The sequence below is a fragment of the Chiloscyllium plagiosum genome, unplaced genomic scaffold (assembly GCF_037043375.1).
Source record: "Chiloscyllium plagiosum isolate Xiang-an unplaced genomic scaffold, Cpla_swu_hap1 HiC_scaffold_27, whole genome shotgun sequence".
NCBI classification, from domain to species: domain Eukaryota; kingdom Metazoa; phylum Chordata; class Chondrichthyes; order Orectolobiformes; family Hemiscylliidae; genus Chiloscyllium; species Chiloscyllium plagiosum.
In genome coordinates, this window is record NW_028270165.1 from 30931875 (window position 1) to 30950821 (window position 18947).

Below are 18947 nucleotides of genomic sequence, written 5' to 3' on the forward strand. Positions count from 1 at the left end.
ACAACCCCAGCCTATCAGTCTCTCTTCAGAGTTGAATTGCTGCAGCCCAGGCAGCATCCTGGTAAGTGGGAGATATCATGTCGAATAAGCATAGTTCACCAGGTAGGTGGGGGAGATATTTGCGGAGGTAATTTCAGAGTTTCACAACCAGGCAACGACATCAACGGTGGAGTAACTAACATCAGGGAGGCAAAGAGGATAGAGTGAGAAAGGACTGGTATTCCACATGGTTGTGTGACTGGGGAATGCAAAGACAGTGAGAAACAAGGTCATTTGGAATCTACACTATCACACCCCTCCAGATGTTTGTACATTTTTGTGAGATGACAGCTTAATCTTCTAAATTTCAGGGACTCCCGGTCTGACTTACTCAGTTTTTCATCATAGGACAGCCTCCTCTTTACAGGGAGCAGTTTAGAGAAACAATGACATTCCTTTTCCCTTCCTAGCCACTTGAGATATCCGCATACTGATGTGCTGTGATGAATGCAGCAGGACAGCCAGACCTCTCGGCGCCTCACTGTTCTGTAATCTCTAACTGAAACATGCCACATTTCTAGTCTTCCTGCCAAATTGCACAAGCACGTATCTTCTTACATTTTATTCCATCTGTCATTTTTTTCTTGCTCACTCACTTATCCCAAACTGTTTTTACAATTTCATTCCCTTCCTGCTTTTAAATCATCCTCAAATGTAGCAATGATATCGTCATTCTCTTCATTGAAGTCACTGATACGAATTGTAAGAAAATGGAGGTCCCAGCACTGATTCCTGTGGCAGTGTGCTAATTACAGCTCACGAAATCAACAATCATCCAGCTATCTCTACTCTGTTACCTAACCAATCCTGTACTCAGGTTAACATCACTCTCTTCACTTGAAGGAATTTTGTATCACCATCTTTTAAAATGTCACTTCGAAATTTCACACATCTGGAGGTGCATTTTGTCGACATTGATTCCTCAAAGAACACTAACAAATTTGTGAGGTGCTATTTCCCTTCACTAAACCACTCTGCTGCTTGCATTTTTGATCTTCTAACGGTCCTTCTATAAACTCCTGAATAGATTCTAAAAACTTCGGTGTTCCATATCGGCCTCAGAAGCCTCTTGATTTCTCCTTGCTGTCTCCTTTGTTTCTTGCATACAGAATTATTTTCTAATTTGATGGGATCTTAACAGAATAGTGAATAGTTTGGAAAGTGAGAACTCAAGCATGTAGTATCTACGCAGCTTGCATTTTGGGGTCTGAGAAGCAATGCCTATCAGATTCTCAGTATCTGTCAACCTTTCGTTCCAATCATTGTCTCTGTATGCTTTCCTGGGTTGTGATTCTTTCACGTTTCTCTCTCCTTTTCATATTTTGATTTGCTATTACATTTGTGACGTTATTTATATACAATGCAGACACACCAAATATCTGTTTATCGTTTCTGTCAATCCCTTAACATCCAATATTCACTCCCAAACCCATTCAGTAGAAGAATAATACACTTTAATTTTAGAACACTTACACTCAGAGTTGTACAGCATGGAAACCCTTTGGTCCAACTCGCCCAGATATCCTAAGTTAATCGAGTCCCATTTGCCAGCACTTAGCCCATATCCCTCTAAACCCTTCCTATTCATGTACCCATGCAGATGCCTATTAAAACGCTAAAATTGTACCAGCCTCCACCACTTCCTCTGGCAGCTCATATCATACACACACCAACCCTTTGCATGAAAAAGTTGCCCCTTAGGTCCCTTTTAAATGTTTCCCTCCCCCCCCCCCCCCCCTAAACTTATGCCCTCTAGTTCTGGATTCCCCCAACCCAGGGAAAAGACTATTTATTTACCCTATCCATGCCCCTCACGATTTTTATAAAGTTACAGAACCTCTATTTTATACTTCTTGCTAGTTTATGTTATCTTCCCATTTCATACCTTTTTTCCCCCTTCAGCTACACCATTGTTAAATTCTTTCTAATCTTCACACAATTATGACGTTTTCTCTTTCAATTTTTTGGTCTCTTTAATATTCTTAGTTAGCCACAGATGTGCAGCCTTCTCATAGAAACTCTCTTTCACACTGCAAAGTTACTTTGCAGAATGCAATGAAATATAATCTTAAATGTCTGACACGATGTCTCATTCAGTCATCCATAAACTTCATTCCGCAGTTCCCTTTTGTCACCTGTGTCTTCATAGCCTTGTCCTTGCCTTTACTTGACTTTCAACATCTACTCTTAGACCGACTCTTCTCTCCCTAAACACGAATGGGAAATTCAATCTTCCAGTGATGACTTAATGAGAGGCTACTTCATTATGAAGACATTAAATCAGGTCACGCTTGGACAGAAAAATCCAATCACTGCATTTACTTAAGAACTTGCTGCATCTCAATGGGTGGGACAACTGACTGACCTCCTTCCCACACGCAAAGCAGGTGCTGTGTGAACATGCTGATGTGTCAGCAGACAGACTAACACAACAAATCCCTCACACACTCTGAACAAGTTAATGGTGGTTTGTGAGCATGCTGATGTGTCAGCAGAGTGGCTAACAGAGTGAATTCTTTGCCACACTCCGGGCAGGCGAAAGGCCCATTCCCAGTTTGAACGTCCTGGTCTGATAGCAGCTTGGATGAATGAGTAAATTCCTTTCCACACTTGGAACATATGAACAGTCTCTCCCCAGCGTGAACCCGCTGGTGACTCAGCAGGGAGAATAACTCAGCGAAGCCCTGCCCACACTCAGGACAGGCCAGTTGTTTCGGCTGAGTATGAATTTTCTGGTGTTTCAGCAATCTGGATCCCCGAGTGAATTCTTTCCCACAGTTGGAGCAGGAGAATCTTTCCCCAGTGTGAGTTCGCTGGTGGGCAGCGAGATGGGACAATCGCCTGAAACAACGCCCACAGTGAGAACACTTGAATGGTCTGTCGTCAGTGTGAACTTGCTGGTGTCTCAGCAGGTTAGACGACAGAGTGAATCTCTTACTACAGACGGAGCAAGGGTATGGCTTCTCTCCAGTGTGAGTACGTCGGTGGGTTTCCAGCTGAGACGGATACATGAATCGTGCATTGCAGTCCACACATTTCCATGGTTTGTCCCCAGTGAGCTTATCAACACTGCTTTCTCCTTCCATGTCCAGAATCTTATCAGGCTATGATAAATTCAGCAACTCTTGTCAGACCCTGATGTGATGTTTGGGTTGTAAATCCTCCACCTCGAATGTCCTGTGAAATTGAATTAAAGCATTAAAAAAAAAAGGAACTGAGAGAGAACTCACTGGAACACAGAGGCAGGTTGTGAAATTGACTTAATGGGGCCAGCACATTGAACTTTCTCAAAATCTTGAGGTCATCCAAAACTTTGCTACCCATAGACTAACACCAAGTCTTGTTTACCATCACCCTGTGCATACTGTTCGACAAAGGTGATTAATAAGCATCAAAGCTTAAAAATGCTCATCCTTGCTTTCCTTCATAGTTATCACCATCCTATCTCTAGTCTCTGCATAACCTTCTTGCCAGGGTTGGAGGGCTTGAGCTATAGGGAGAAGCTGAATAGGCTGGGGCTGTTTTCCCTTGAATGTCGGAGGCTAAGGGGTGACCTTATAAAATCAAGACAGGCATGGATAGGGTAAATAGACAAAGTCTTTCCCCTGGGGTGGAGGAGTCCAGGACAAGAAGGCATAGGTTTAGGATGAGAGGGGAAAGATACAAAAGGGACCCAAGGGCAACATCTTCACACAGAGGGTGATGCATGTATGGAATGTGCTGCCAGAGGAAGTGGTGGGCGCCCACACAATTGCAGCATTTAAAAGGCATCTGGATGGGTATATGAATAGACAGGTTTAGAGGGATATGGGCTAAGTGCTGGCAAATGGGACTAGATTAGTTTAGGATATCTGATCAGCATGGACAAGTTGGACCAAAGTGTCTATTTCTGTGCTGTACATCTCAATGACTATCTCTGTGCTCATCAAATTCAGGCCATTTCAGCATTCCCAGTTTTAAATGCCACCTACTTGGTGGCTTTTCTTTCAGCTGCAGAGGGCTCCATCTCTGGAATTTTCTTCCTAAACCTCTCCACCTCTAATAAATATCTTTAGAGGGGAAAAAAATGAGTTCATGTTACCTTTTTGACCAAGCTTTAAGTCACTTGCCCGAACATCTCCTAATGTGGCTCAATATTAATTTCGGCTGTATAACCTTCGTGTAAAATGCCTTGGATTGTTTTCTTATTTGAAAAGTGCTACACAACAACAAGTCATTGTTGCTGACTTGGACATATAGCAATGATTCTTCAGCATCGCTGAGAATGTAGCTTGCATATCCTTAACACACAACATTGCGGGAGCACCGTCACACATCCAGTGAATAAGTCAAATAACTTCTCCGGAGACAACTGGAAATTGGAAACTTTTTCTGACTTGCTCATGACGCACAGATGTCAAGAATGAACTTTAAAGATTTATATATGTAAAATAGACAAGCATTTACAAGAAATATCTGGCTGAGTCCAGGTAGATAAAGGAAAGCTCTTTGCACTCACTGATCGTGAGAAAGTTACAAAGCAGAAATTTACAATTATGGGTAAGACCCACAGCAAGGGTGAGAGGAAGAAACTTTACGCAATGAATGCAAATGACTTTTGACTCAATGCTTACATTCAACGGCTGAGAAGACTCAGGTCGAGTGATCCTGGCAACATTTAACGTGATGCTTCTTGACTGCCAACCTTCTTTGAACAGGCTGTGAAAGCAATTCACAAAATTATCAGTCAGTCCCGGATAAGAACTGCGAAGAGACAAAGACTTAAGTCATAGTATCCCTACCGTGCAGATAGAGGCCATTTGGCCTGTCAATCTGCACCAACCCTCTGAAGAGCATCCCACACAAGCCCCATAACCCTGCCTTTACAATGGCTAATCCACCCAAGCTACATACCCTTAGACACTACAGAGCAATAGCCAATCCACCTAACCTGCACATCTTTGAAAGGTTGGAGGAAATCAGAACACTGGTAACTCACGCAGACATGGGGAAAACATGCAAGTTTCACACAGACATTCACCCAAGGTCAGAATCAAACCCAGGTCCCTGGTGCTGTGAGGCAGCAACTGTCTTGGTTTAGTTTGCTGTGTGCAAATCATCCCATTCTCATCCTCTGTAAAAGAGGATCTCACCCTTCACCTGATGAAGGAGCAGCGCTCCGAAAGCTAGTGCTTTCAATTATATCTATAATCTGGTGTTGTGTGATTTTTAACTTTGTACACCCCAGTCCAACACCGGCATCTCCAAATCAGGACTATAACCTGGTATTGCGTGATTTTTAACCTCTGTAAAAGGGCATTCCAATACACCTTCAGGTAGTAATTTACAACAATCCCCCCTCCTCCTGATTCAGGATGGCCCCACGTGTTCTCAGGGGCACTCTTCCCAGCTGGCAATCCCTCAATCCCAGGAATGACCCAGCCTGGTGAAGCTCTATGCTGGCCCTGCCTGCCACTGATTAAAGCCAGAGACCTTTGGACACGTGGGGCAGGAAGTCGCACCAGGCAGCAGCAAGAGCAGAACCTGTTTCCTCTGCCTTTCCTTTGCGCAGCCGCACCGCCCTCCCCATCAGACATTGGGTGTGAAAGGGCTAATGCAGCTTGATGGACAGGCCGTCTCCATTCTGAACAATGGGCAGCAAGCCCCGCCCACTGCTCCTCCCCAGGGAACGAGAGCGGCCGCACATGCGCCCTTGTTGACCAGCTCACCCACCCTGAAAGAAGGCTGACGTCACCACGCGGTGCCAAATTAAGAGCTGGGACCCCGTTCCCTTGCAAACGGCGGAACCGGAAGTTATTTTTCCGGATTTGTAATTCACAGAGGACGCTTACGAAGCAACTCCTCCGCCCCGTCGTCCTCCCCGGGAAGCAAGTCCTCCGTCTGAACCTCACCCTTTGCGGAGCCGAGACAAACACAGACCTCCCTCTGCGGGACGCCTTTCTGCACATGCTCTGTCCGCCGCCCGGCACGCCACCTGCGCCTCGCTTTGTTTCGCGACCAGGCTGTATTCACCGCCGCACGGAATGCTGGGTTACCCGCAACGCCATTGAATAGGCCAACCCCCCCCCCCCGGTCTCGACACTTTTTTTCAATTTTCAACTTTTAAGTTGAACTTTAAATTTCCACAGTTCTCAATTTTAAATGGTCTAGACGCCAAATAAAATGTTCAGAAGTAAAGTTTAAGGTGATAACCACGTGGGGCAGAGGCTGATGCAATATTACTCAAAAATTGTTGAGGAGAAAGTGGGGACTGCAGATGCTGGAGGTCAGAGTCGATGAAGGGCTTATGCCCGAAACTTAAGCTCCTCGGACGTAGCCGAACGTTCTGCGCTTTTCCAGCGCCACACTTTTCAACTCTTATATGTTGAGGATCTTATATTAGAGTCAGAGTTATATAGCACGCAAACTACACATTTATATAAATAATTTGGATGTGTATGTGGGAGGAATGGTTAGTAAGTTTGCAGAATACACCAACATAGGTGGTGTAGTAGACAGTGAAGAAGTTTACCTTAGACTGCGATAGGACCTCGCTCAGATGGGCTGAGGAGTGGCAGATGGAAGTTAATTTGGATACATATGAGGTGTTACATTTTGGGCAGGCAAATGAGGACAGGACTTATGCACTTAATGCTTGGATCCTGGGCAGTATCGCTGAACAAAGAGACGTTGTGTGCAGCTTCATAGTTCTTTGAAGGTGGAGTCACAAGTAGACAGGATAGTGAAGAAGGTTCAGTACACATGCCTTTATTGGTCAGTGCACTGAGTACAGGAGTTGTGATACCATGTTGTGGCTGTACAGGACATTGGTTTGGCCATTTTTGAAATACTGCATTCAATTCTGGGCTCCCTGTTATAGGAAAGGTGTTAAACTTGAAAGGGTGCAGAAAATATTAAAAGAATATTGTTGGGTTTGGAGAGATTTAGCTGTAGGGAGAGGTTGAATAGGCTGGGGCTATTTTCCCTGGAATGTCAGAGATTGAGGGGTGATTGTATAGAGGTTTATAAATTCACGAGGGATATGACAGAGTGAATAGCCAAGGTCGTTTTCCCTGGAGAGGGGAGTCACAAACTGGATGGTATTGGTTTGAGGTGAGAGCAGAATGATTTAAGAGGAACATAAAGGGCACCTTGCACTTTTTCATGCAGGGTGTGGTGCGTTTCTGGAATGAGCTGCCAGAGGAAGTGGTGGATGCTGGTAAAATTACAACACTTAAAAGGCATCTGGATGGGCACATGAATATGAAGGTTTTAGAGGGATGTGGGCCAAATGTTGATAAATGAGACTAGATGAGTTTTGGATACCTGGTCAGCATGGACAAGTTGGACTGAAGGGTTTGTTTCCATGCTGTGTAACTCTAAATGATAAAAAGCAGTGAAGCCAGCACTGATCCTTGCATCACACTACTGGTCACAGGCTTCCAGTCTGGAAAACAACCCTAAATCATCACCCTTGGTCTCCTACTTTCAATTTTCTATCTAAAAGGCAAGTTCGCCCTAGATTCCATGTGATCTAACCTTGCTAGCCAGTCTGCCATTGGAACCTTGTCGAACGTCTTGCTGAAGTCCATGTAGACAATGTCAACCGGCTTGCTTTCATCAATCTTCTTTGTCACTTCTTCAAAAAATCTCAATTAACGTATTGAGATCTGATTTCCCACATACAAAGCCATGTCAACTATCTTTAATCAGTCTTGCCTTTCCAAATGCCTGTAAATCCTGTCACTCAGAATTTGCTCTTACAATGCTCCCACCACTGACGTCAGGCTAACTGATCTATAATTCCTTGGTTTCTCCTTACCACATTTTTAAAATAATGGCACCACGTTAGCCACCCTAAAATTTTCCAGCACCTCAACTGTGCCTATCGATGATACTAATATCTCAGCAAGTGGCTGTGTAATCAATTCCCTAGCTTCCCACGGAGTTTTGGGAGATATCAAATTACGTCCCAGGGATTTCTCCATCTTTATACATTTCAGGATGTTCAGTACTTCCTCACTTTTCAATATAAATTAGAAAGCTTCCGTGCCACCCATCACATCTGCGTGGTTCTCCATATTATTTGATGCTATTTTCCTAAGTTATTTTCATACTGTTGCTAATTTTACGAGTTCAAATAAACATGTGATTCCCTTTTGAATGCCTCAATTAAATCTGTCTGTACCAAACTCTTGGGTCATGCTTTCCAGATCCCGACGATGCACTGCTTGAGCAAGTTTTTTTTTTCCTCATACACATTTGGCCTCATTTACTTCCATTTTTCCTCTCTAAATCCCGATCTAGTTATGAGAAGGAACATTCTCTCCCTATTTATTCAATCCAGACTCCCAGGATTTTGCATGTTTCACTCAGACTTCTCTACTCAAGGAAAGCAGTCCTGATGTCTCTAATCTATCTTCATATTTGAAATTCTTATCCAGGGAATTAATTTTTTAAGCTTCTCCTCTCCAATACTTTCAGATCCTTTCTTAAATGTGGCACCACAACTGTGAAAAATACTCCACTTGAGGTTTAATTGGTGCCTTCTTTAAGTTCAATGTAACCTCTTTGCTCTCAAACTCTACAGTCTCTATTAACAATCTTAGGACATTGCATGCTTGATTAACTGCTTTCACACTTTCAATCATTAAACTTCATCACTCTGCTCCTGTACATTCTTTACATTTGATCCCCTTTCTCTGTACTTTCTTTGAATGCTCATTTGACAAAAATGAATCACCTCGCGCCTCTCCTGTCTACCAATCCACCCAGCCACTAATTTGTCTAAGTTGCTTTGAAAATCCATACCAATCTAATCATAGCTTACAATACATCTAAGTTTCCTTTAATCCACACATTTCAAAATTATCCTTACACCTAATGCATGGATAATTAATATATATGGACATGTTTACATAATGGAGAAAACAAGGTCCCAACACTAATACATGAAGAAGTCCAATTCAAATATTTCCCAAAATGAAAAATGCCCATCAACCATTATTGTCTATCTCCTCCAAGCTTCAGAACTCAGTGAGGTTTCTCGTCATTTCTAGCATTGAATTTGAAACCAGACGAGTAGAACTTCTGTCTAACGTTCAGCTAAAACCTGATATGTATCTTCTTGCAGCACATCTCCTGAACAATGTAATATTATTATAGTTCCACTTTCTTCACAGTTCAAATGATAAGTGAGATATGCACTACTACAATTTTCGTAAAAAGTGCACAAGGCTAGAGTGAGTGGTATGGGATAATATGCACTGTGCATGTACGTGTAACTAGTATATTGGAGGATCAGGAAGATCAGATCCTGCTGTACTTCATACTGCAATCTGTCAACTTATTATGTTGGAATGCCTTACATTCCCTCTCTTTGATTTATAGTTAGGAGTTGAATTTGAGATCAGCCTGTGTTTACACCAAGCAGCCTGGTGTCAGGACTGGCAGAGGGAGCTTGAAATGAGGCTGAATAGAAGCAGTAGGAGAATCAGAGAGCTAATAGACCTTTGTCAGGTATTGCAATGGGAAGAACACTAAAGTAGAATGTTACATTCACAGATAATGAGACAAATTCTGAACAAGTTCTCAAGAAGGGTCACTGGACCTGAAACGTTAACTGTGTTTTCCCTCCATAGATGCTGCCAGACCTGCTGAGTTTTTGCACCAAATTCTGATTTTGTATAAGACTACAAGACATAGGAGCAGAAATAGATCATTCAGCCCATCAAGTCTGCTCTCAATTGCATGAGATCATTGCTGATCTGATGACCCTCAACCCCACTTTCTTGTCTTGGAGTCACAGCCATAGAGATGTACAAAACGTAAATAGACCCTTCAGTCCAGCTCGTCCATGCCAACCATATATCCTAAATTAATCTAGTCCCATTTACCAGCACTTAGCCCATACACCTTTAAATCCTTCCTATTCATATACCTATCCAGACAACTTTTAAATTTTGTAATTGTACCAGCCTCCACCACTTCCTCTGGCAGCTCAGTCCATAATACTCCACCCACTGCATGAAAAATTCACCCCTTCGGTCCCTTCTAAATTTTTCCCCTCTCAGCCAGTGTGGCAGTCTCAGCCTAGTGTGACGGTCTCTTGGCTGATGTGGCATTTTTCAGCCCGGTGTGGCCATCTCCTGGCCCAGTATGGTGGTCTCTCAACCCGGTGTGGAGGTCACTTGACCTGGTGTGGCAATCTCTCGGCCCGGTGTGGCAGTCTCTCGGCCTGGCGTGGTGGTCTCTCAGCCTGGTGTGGTGGTCTCTCGGCCCTGTGTAGCAGTTTCTCAGCCTCGTGTAGTGGTCTCTTGGTCTGGTGTGGGGTCTCTCATCCTGTGTAGCAATCACTTGGCCTGGTGTGGCAGTCTTTCGGCCTGGCGCGGCAGTCTCTCAGCCTAGTGTGGCAGTCTCTCGGCCTAGTGTGGCGGTCTTTCGGCATGGTGTGGCGGTCTCTCGGCCCGGTGTGGCGGTCTCTCGGCCCGGTGCGATGGTCTCTAGGTGGCCCACCATAGCCTCTTGCGGCCTCCAGATGATTCCAGTGAGGTCACCTGGCCTCGATAGCCTCAAGATGATGCTTGGTATGGACTAGAGGCTAGGTGAAGGTGTGGATTGGGTTGGAAAGACTGTTATTCTGAACTTTATTTCTTCATTTTTCTAATTTATTCTGATGATCAATAATGCTGGACACTTTATTTCTGGGGTGGCTCAGTGGTTGGCACTGCTGCCTCGCAGCGACAGGGACCCGGGTTTAATTCCTGCCTCGGGCAACTGTCTGTGTGGAGTTTGCACATTCTCCCCATGTCTGTGTGGGTTTCCTCCGGGTGCTCCGGTTTCTTCCCACAGTCCAAAGATGTGCAGGTTAGATGAATTGGCCATGCTAAATTGCCAGTAGTGTTAGACGAAGGGGTAAATGTAGGGGAATGGGTCTGGGTGGGTTGCTCTTCAGAGGGTCGGTGTGGACTTGTTGGGCCGAAGGGCTTGTTTCCACACTGTAAGTAATCTAATCTAATCTTTATTTTTCTAATTTCTGTTTCCAAAGAATTTGTACTTTAGGATGTGTTAACAAAGTGGCGCAGCAGGTGGCGACATTTCACTGTTTTCATGTGAGTGCAGGTGACAATAAAGCTAATCGTAGTTCATTCTATCCAGTCGCTCGCAGCGCCCTCTTTAGGATCGTCAAATAACAGCATGGTACGCGCTGCAGGGTGACTGGGAAAAGATGGGCAAACAGGACTGACCCATTGTCCTTTGTCTCTGCTGGGGTGACTCCCTGGTTGAAATACCAACAACACCGGTGTAAATGCAGGCCTGGCGTCATGGCTGAGGGGTTAAAGTGATCCATTGGAGATTCCTTGCGAATTCCCTAGTCGAGGTTCAGAATCAAAAACACTGAACGTGCTGGAAAAGCTCAGCAGGTCTGGCAGCATCTGTGGAGAGAAAGCAGAGGTAATGTTTCAGGTCGAGTGGCCCCTCCTCATGACTGAGGTTTCAGAGTCATGGATTTGTTATGATGCAGAGAGAGGTCACTGGCCCTCTGTGCATTTATACTTCTGTTGAAATAATTAGATTACTTACAGTGTGGAAATAGGCCCTTCGGCCCAACAAGTCCACACCGACCCGCTGAAGCGCAACCCACCCAGACCCATTCCCCTACATTTAGCCCTTCACCTAACACTATGGGCAATTTAGCATGGCCAATTCACCTAACCTGCACATTTTTGGACTGTGGGAGGAAACCAGAGCATCCAGAGGAAACCCACGCAGACACGGGGAGAATGTGCAAACTCCACACAGTCAGTCGCCTGAGGCGGGAATTGAACCCGGGTCTCTGGCACTGTAAGGCAGCAGTGCTAACCACTGTGCCACCGTGCCGCCCACAATTGCACCGAGTATGGTGGCTCAGTGGTTAGCACTGCTGCCTCACAGTGCCAGGGACCTGTGTTCAATTCCAGCCTCGGATGACTGTCTGTGTGGAGTTTGCACATTCTCCCCATATCTGCGTGGGTTTCCTCCCGGTGCTCCAATTTCCTACCACAATCCAAAAAAGTGCAGGTTAGGTGGATTGGCTGCACTAAATTGCCCATAGTGTTCAGAGATTTGTAGGTTAGGTGCATTAGTTAGGGGTAATTGTAGAGTAATAGGTTCAGGGAATGGGTCTGGTTGGGTTATTCTTCGGAGGGTCAGTATGGACATATTGGGCAAAAGGGTAGGGATCCCCACACTGTAGGGATTCTAAAAATTATCCAGTGCTGTCATGCCAAGCGGAAGGTGGTGTGTGTATGGAATGAGCTGCCAAATAAAGTGGTGGAGGCTGGTACAATTGCAACATTTAAAAGGCATCTGAATGGCTATATGAATAGGAAGGGTTTGGAAGGATATGGGCTAAGTATTGGCAAATGGAACTAGATTAGGTTAGGATCTCTGGACGAGTTGGACCGAAGGCTCTGTTTCCATGCTGTACATCTCTGACTCTGTGACTCTGTCACATGCCAGGCCGAGAGATCGATATGTGCTGAGGACTGGAGTCCAAGTCCATGCTAAGGCCAGGAATTCAGGATATTGTCGAGAAGGAAAAAGGGGGAAACACAAAAAGGGGAAAAAATAGTTAAAACAAAGAAGAAAAACCGACAGAGTGGATGAGCTCTGGCTGAGAATTGCTACTCTGCTGCCATCTTGGTTTAGTAGCGAACCTGAAATATTGACAGGAGTGGGTCTTCAACCCACATCTTCACAGAAACTGAAACACCAATGAACCTGCCTTGGACCACTTAGCCAGGCTGCTTCATTTTACTTCACTCACTGCTTTGACTGGTATTGATACTGAATTAGAAACACAACAAAGCTAGCATCAGCAAACGACCTTTTGACATATCCAGCCTGTTTAAAATGGGATGTGTGTCACTGACACCCGCATTTATTTCACACCCTAGGAACCCGTAAGGTGATGGCAGTGTATGATTCATGTAACTTGCCCAGACACCCATTACTTGGGAGAAAGTGAGGACTGCGAATGCTGGAGATCAGTGTTCAAAAGTGTACTGCTGGAAAAGCACAGCAGGCTAGGATAATTATCCAGTTCAGTGCCAGACTACTCAGACCCCTTGGCATCATTATAGCCTACAAGCTCACCAACACACTAGAACAGCAGCGAATGAACTTGGAAGACCCTATACAGACAACAAGCAAAACTAATGTTATTTACAAAATACCGTGCAAGGACTGTAACAAACACTACATTGGACAGACAGACAGAAAAATAGCCACCAGGATACATGAACATCAACTAGCCACAAAATGACCTGACCCTCTTTCACCAGTATCCTTACATATGGATGAGGAAGGACACCACTTCAACTGGGACAACACATCCATTCTAGGACAAGCCAAACAGAGATACGCATGAGAAATTTTAGAAGCATCGCATTCCAAATGGAACTCTATCAAAAAATACATCGAGTTAGACCCCAATCTACCACCCCCTGAGAAAAAGAACAGGAAGTGACATCACAACAGAAATGATGTCACGACAGGAAATGACATCACCAACCCAAGAAACCCAAACATAAAAATAGAAAGCAGGAATTATCAACAGTACTTCACCTGGAGGCCCCCACTGAAGATGTTACCTAGTAGGGTGACGAAACATCTGGAAATAAACCTTCCAGCTCAGCGAGCAAACCTACATCCAGAACCTCAACCTGAGCTACAAATCTTCTCAAAACTCGCTAAGCTCAATGTATCTTGAACCTCTGTTGCATTATTCGTTTGGCTTCACGTTAAAATGTATCAGGAGGAAAACATGCAAGAGGAGGACTTTCAGTTTCTATCCTCCAGGGAAAGGCCATTAGCCTTCGGCCTGAAGAAATATCCACAGACGGTTTCCCAGGGATATTATACAACACAGAGGAGAAAGTGAGGACTGCAGATGCTGGAGATCAGAGTTGAAGGGTGTGGTGCTGGAAAAGCACAGCATCCAAGGAGCAGGAGATATCGATGTTTTGGGCATAAGCTAACATGGTGTGACACGGAGGCACAGAGTTGAGAAAGATCTTGGCCAAACAGTTTGGGGTCCAGGAACTATCCCAGAGGAGGACAGTGTGGATTGCATGTTCAATGGTTGTTGACACAGAGCGAGGGAGTTATTGCCGTTGTAGTTTAACACATCATTTGGAGGAGAAACCAGTCTCTCATGAAATTGGCTGGAATGGAAAACCCAAACGGCAAATGGGATAAGTTGCTAACCTACAAAGTTGTTTCTTTTCCCCTCAGCTGGTGAGAGTTCAGCACTTTCATCCTGGCGATGTGTCAAGAATAGAGTGGTGCTGGGAAAGCACAGCAGGTCAGGCAGCATCCGAGGAGCGGGAAAGTCGAGGTTTCAGTCAAAAGCCCTTCATTCAGGAATGGCAGGCTCAGTCCCTGGTGAGGGAATCGCTTTGGTGTGAACTGTAGAAGGCGTGCAAATTTCCGATGGTTTCTGCGCGCAAAGCAGCTCAGCCAGAGCTGAAGCCGCAAATGTCACTGGAGTAACAGGTCAAGAACAAACTGGGAACGAGGAAAGAGAAGGGCTGTCAGAGACATTGTGAAGAACTGACTATCGTGATGGGGCCAGAGGATGAAATCTGGGCCTGGTGTTAGTGTGACAGCTCTCACCGTTCAGTGTTTGGACAGAGCTCAAAGATCACTCTCCCTCAATCAAAAGCAGCACACCAAGGCCAAATGGCCTGCTGCTGTGCTGTCAATGTTTCCCATCTTCCTGTTTCCTGACACTTCCCATTGGCTCTTTCACACTCGATGTGGCGTTTTAAACCCTCTCTGCTGAAAGGCCTTCCCGACCTTCTCACATGCGCGTCGGATCGCAGGACACTGAGACGGTTCACAGCACGGCAGAGTTGTTACAGCGCTGGAGGAGGCCTTGCCATCCACCGTGCCTGCACTTGTTTCTTCTCACCTCCATCCAAGGCCCCAAAGGATCCTTCCACATCTGGCACAGAGTTTCCTGCACCTTCAAACACCTCGTCTACTGTGTCCATTGCTCTCGGTCTCTTCTCTGTCAGGGGGACAGGATGCCAACCTGTGGAGTCTTTCAGAGAACATCTCCAGGACCCAGCCAACCCCACCGCCCTGTGGCCGAACACTTCAAACTCCCCCTCCCACTCCGCCAAGGACATACCAGTCCTGGGCCTCCTCCATCGCCAAATCATAGCCACCCGACACCTGGAGGAAGAACACCTCATCTTCCGCTTTGGGACCCTCCAACCGCACAGGATCAATGCAGATTTCCTCATCTCCCCTCCCTCCACCTTATCCCCAATCCAAACCCTCCAGCTCGGCACTGTCCATCTTCCTTTCCCACCTATCCGCTCCACCCTCCTCTCCGACCTATCATCATCACAACGCCCCCCCTGCCCACTTTCATCTACCTATCGCATTCCCAGCTACCTTCCTCCTAGCCCCACCACCGCCTCCCTTCCCATTTATCTCTCAGCACCCCCCCTTGGGCCACCCCCTCAATTCCTAATGAAGAGCTTATGTTCGAAACGTCGACTCCTGCTCCTCAGATGCTGCCTGACTGTCTCGCACTGGGCCATTCTTATTAGCACGCCTGCTGTTGATTTTCCATGGCAGTCGTGGTCTTGCCCCTTGTTTTGATCTCCGCCTGTAGGCTTTATCCCTTGCCTGCCGTGCCGGCGTTCCCTCTCCACCACTTTGTTTTCCCACCGCTGCTCTCTCTCTCTCTCTCTTTTCCCCCTTGCTTTGAGACAGCGAATTAATCCGCCTGAAGAAACCTATCGTAATAGATCTGCTCCGAAGAAGGGGCACTGAACCCGCAACATTTAACTCTGCATTCTCTCCACAAACGCTGCAGAGCTTTCTGTTTTCGGGAGCTATGAATTTCCATTGCTGACTGCATGAACTGTTAATCTACCAGCACAGTTAAAAATCACACAGCACCAGGTTATAGTCCAACAGGTTCATTTGGAAGCACTGGCTTCCAGAGCACTGCTCTGTCATCAGGTGGCTGTGGAGCAGGATCACAGGACACAGAATTTATAACAAAAGATTACAGTGTCGTGGAATCGAAATGATATATTGAACAAAGCTAGAGTGCTGTTCAGTCTTTCATCTTTTAGAATGCGTTGCATGTTTTGGTTCATTAATACGTAAATCCCACAACTTCTTTCACATCACATTCTCGAGATAACTCAAGGTTTTATTTTAAAAAAACCTGCAGAGTAACAATGAAAATATTAAACACTGTCAGTAAGTTCAGCCCTTCTTATGTCTTTTCAAACTAGGAGGAAAGCCACAGAAGATTGATGGGGACAGGTCATTGAGTGTATTTCAGATGGAGATAGATGGATTCTTGGTTGTCAAGGGGATCAGGGGCTACAGGGAGAAAGTGGGAGAATGGGGATGAGAAACCTATCAGCCATGATCGAATGGCTGAGCAGATTCAATGGGCTGAATGGGTTAATTTCTGCTCTTATGTCTTATGGCCTTATGGACCGGATGTTAGTGTACTGACCTCATACTGAGCTACAATTTCTCTCCACACTGAGAGCAAGTCTGATTGCATGTCTGGTTTTCAAGCAGGAACTCCGACACGACTGAAAGTGAATTGGACAGACACTGGGCTCAAATCAGTCAAGATGAGAAACAGAATCAACAGTGCTCGAACCTACCTGAGCAAATTTCAAATTCATCGTTATCACCACTCGACGATGACAACAGGTCACTCAGGGGTGTCAATATTTTGAATCATACAATCACAGAATTGTAGGGAAACAGACCTTTTGATCCAACCTGTCCATGCCGACCAGATATCCTAAACTAATCTAGTCCCATTTGCTAGCACTTGGCCCATATCCCTCTAAACCCTTCCCATTCTTAAACCCATCCAGGTGCCTTTTATTGTATCAACCTCCACCACTTCCTCTGACAGCTCATTCCATACACACACCACCCTCTGCATGAAAAAGTTGCCCCTACGTCCCTTTTAAATCTTTTTCCTCTTACGTTAAACCCTCTAGCTTTGGACTCCCCCGCCCCAGGGAAAAGACCTTGCCTATTTACCCTCTCCATGCCCCTCATAATTTTGTAAACCTCTACAAGGTCACCCCTCAGCCTCCGACACACCAGGGAAAACAGCCCCAACCTATTCAGCCTTTCCCAATAGCTCAAATCCTCCAACCCTGGTAACACCCTTGTAAATCTTTTCTAAACCCTTTCAAGTTTCACAGCATCCTTCCAACAGCAAGGAGACCAGAATTTCAGCCGATATTCCAAAAGTGGTCTAACCTATGTCCTGTACAGCCACAACATGACCTCCCAACTCCTGTACTCAATACGCTGACCAATGAAGGCAAGCATACCAAACGCCTTCTTCACTATCCTGTCGACCTGCAACCCCACTTTCAAGGAATTATGAACCCGCACTTCAAGATCTCTTTGGTCAGCAACACTTTCCAGGACCTTACCATTAAGTGTATGAGTCCTGCCCTCTCTTGCCTTTCCAAAATGCAGCACCTCACATTTATCCAAAATTCAACTCCATCTGCCACTCCTCGGCCCATTGATCAAGATCCCGTTGGTACTCTGAAGTAACCTTCTTTGCTGTCCATTACACTTCCAATTTTTGAGTCATCTGAAAACTTACTAACCATACCTCCTATGTCCACATCCAATTCATTTATATAAATGGTGAAAAGCTGTGGACCCAACACCAATCCTTGTGGCACACCACTGGTCACAAGTGTCCAGTCTGAAAACCAACCCTCCATCTCCACCCTCTGTCTCCTACCTTTGAGCCAGTTCTATACCCAGATGGCTAGTTCTTTCTCTATTCCATGTGATCTAACTTTGTTAACACTCTACCATGAGGAACCTTGTTGAATGCCTTACTGAAGTCCATATAGATCACATCCTCCACTCTGCCCTCATCAATCCTCTTTGTTACTTCTCCAAAAAACTCAATCAAGTTTGTGAGACATGATTTCCCACACACAAAGCCATGTTGACTATCCTTAATCAGTCCTTGCCTTTCCAAATACACGTACATCCTGTCCCTCAGGATTCCCTCCAACAACTTGCCCACCACCAACGTCAGGCTCATCGGTCTATAGTTCCCTGCCTCTTCCTTTCCAACTTTCTTAAATAGTGGCACCAAATTAGCCAACCTCCAGTCTTCCAGCACCTCACCTGTGACTACTGATGATACAAATATCTCAGCAAGGGGCCCAGCAATCACTTCTCTAGCTTCCCACAGAGTTCTCAGGTACATCTAATTGGATCTCATGGATTTATCCACCTTTATGCATTTTAAGACATCCAGCACCTCTACCTCTGTAGTATAGACATTTTTCAAGATGTCACCATATATTTCCCCACATTCTGTATCTTCCCTGTCCTTCTCCACAGTAAACACTGATGCACAATACTCATTTAGTATCTCTCCCATCTCCTGCGGTTCCACACATAGTCAACCTTGCTAATCGTTATGTGGGAGAATGGTTTGCTGGAAAAGCACAACAGGTCAGGCAGTATCTGAGGAGCAGAAAAATGGACATTTTGGCAAAAACCCTTCATGAGGAATGGTGAAGGGCTTTTGCCCGAAACATCAATTTTCCTGCTCCTCGGATACTGCCTGACCTGCTGTGCTTTTCCAGCACCGCACTCTCGACTCTAATCTCAAGCATCTGCAGTCCTCACTTTTGCCTGGTCTTTGAGGGGCCCTATTCTCTCTCTAGTTACCCTTTTGTCCTTCATGTATTTGTAGAATCCCTTTGGATTATCCTTAACCCTATTTGCCGTAGCTATCTCATGTCCCCTTTTTGCCTCTTAAGTGTATTCCTACTGCCTTTATACTCTTCTAAGGATTCACTCTGCTATCTATACCTGACATAAGTTTCCTTCTTATTCTT

The 18947-nt window shown here is 45.3% G+C and overlaps 1 protein-coding gene across 5 annotated transcripts in view; it reads right to left on the reverse strand.

The window, feature by feature from the left end:
• Nucleotides 1-1487: 1487 nt before the first annotated feature.
• LOC122543747 (uncharacterized) overlaps nucleotides 1488-18947 on the reverse strand; it is a 61212-nt gene continuing 43752 nt past the window's right edge. The window contains exons 1-3 of one of the 5 annotated variants that reach the window (XM_087974330.1): nucleotides 5931-6088; nucleotides 4653-4737; nucleotides 1488-3216 (exon numbers count right to left, since the gene is read on the reverse strand). In XM_087974330.1, the coding sequence (XP_087830456.1) occupies nucleotides 2463-3125 (663 nt within the window). In that variant the 5' untranslated portion in view covers nucleotides 3126-3216; nucleotides 4653-4737; nucleotides 5931-6088 and the 3' untranslated portion in view covers nucleotides 1488-2462. Of the gene's footprint in view, nucleotides 3217-4652; nucleotides 4738-5511; nucleotides 5564-5751; nucleotides 6089-18947 lie in introns of those variants that run through there. The other 4 variants (XM_087974329.1, XM_087974328.1, XM_087974331.1 and 1 more) reach the window with 4 other exon arrangements.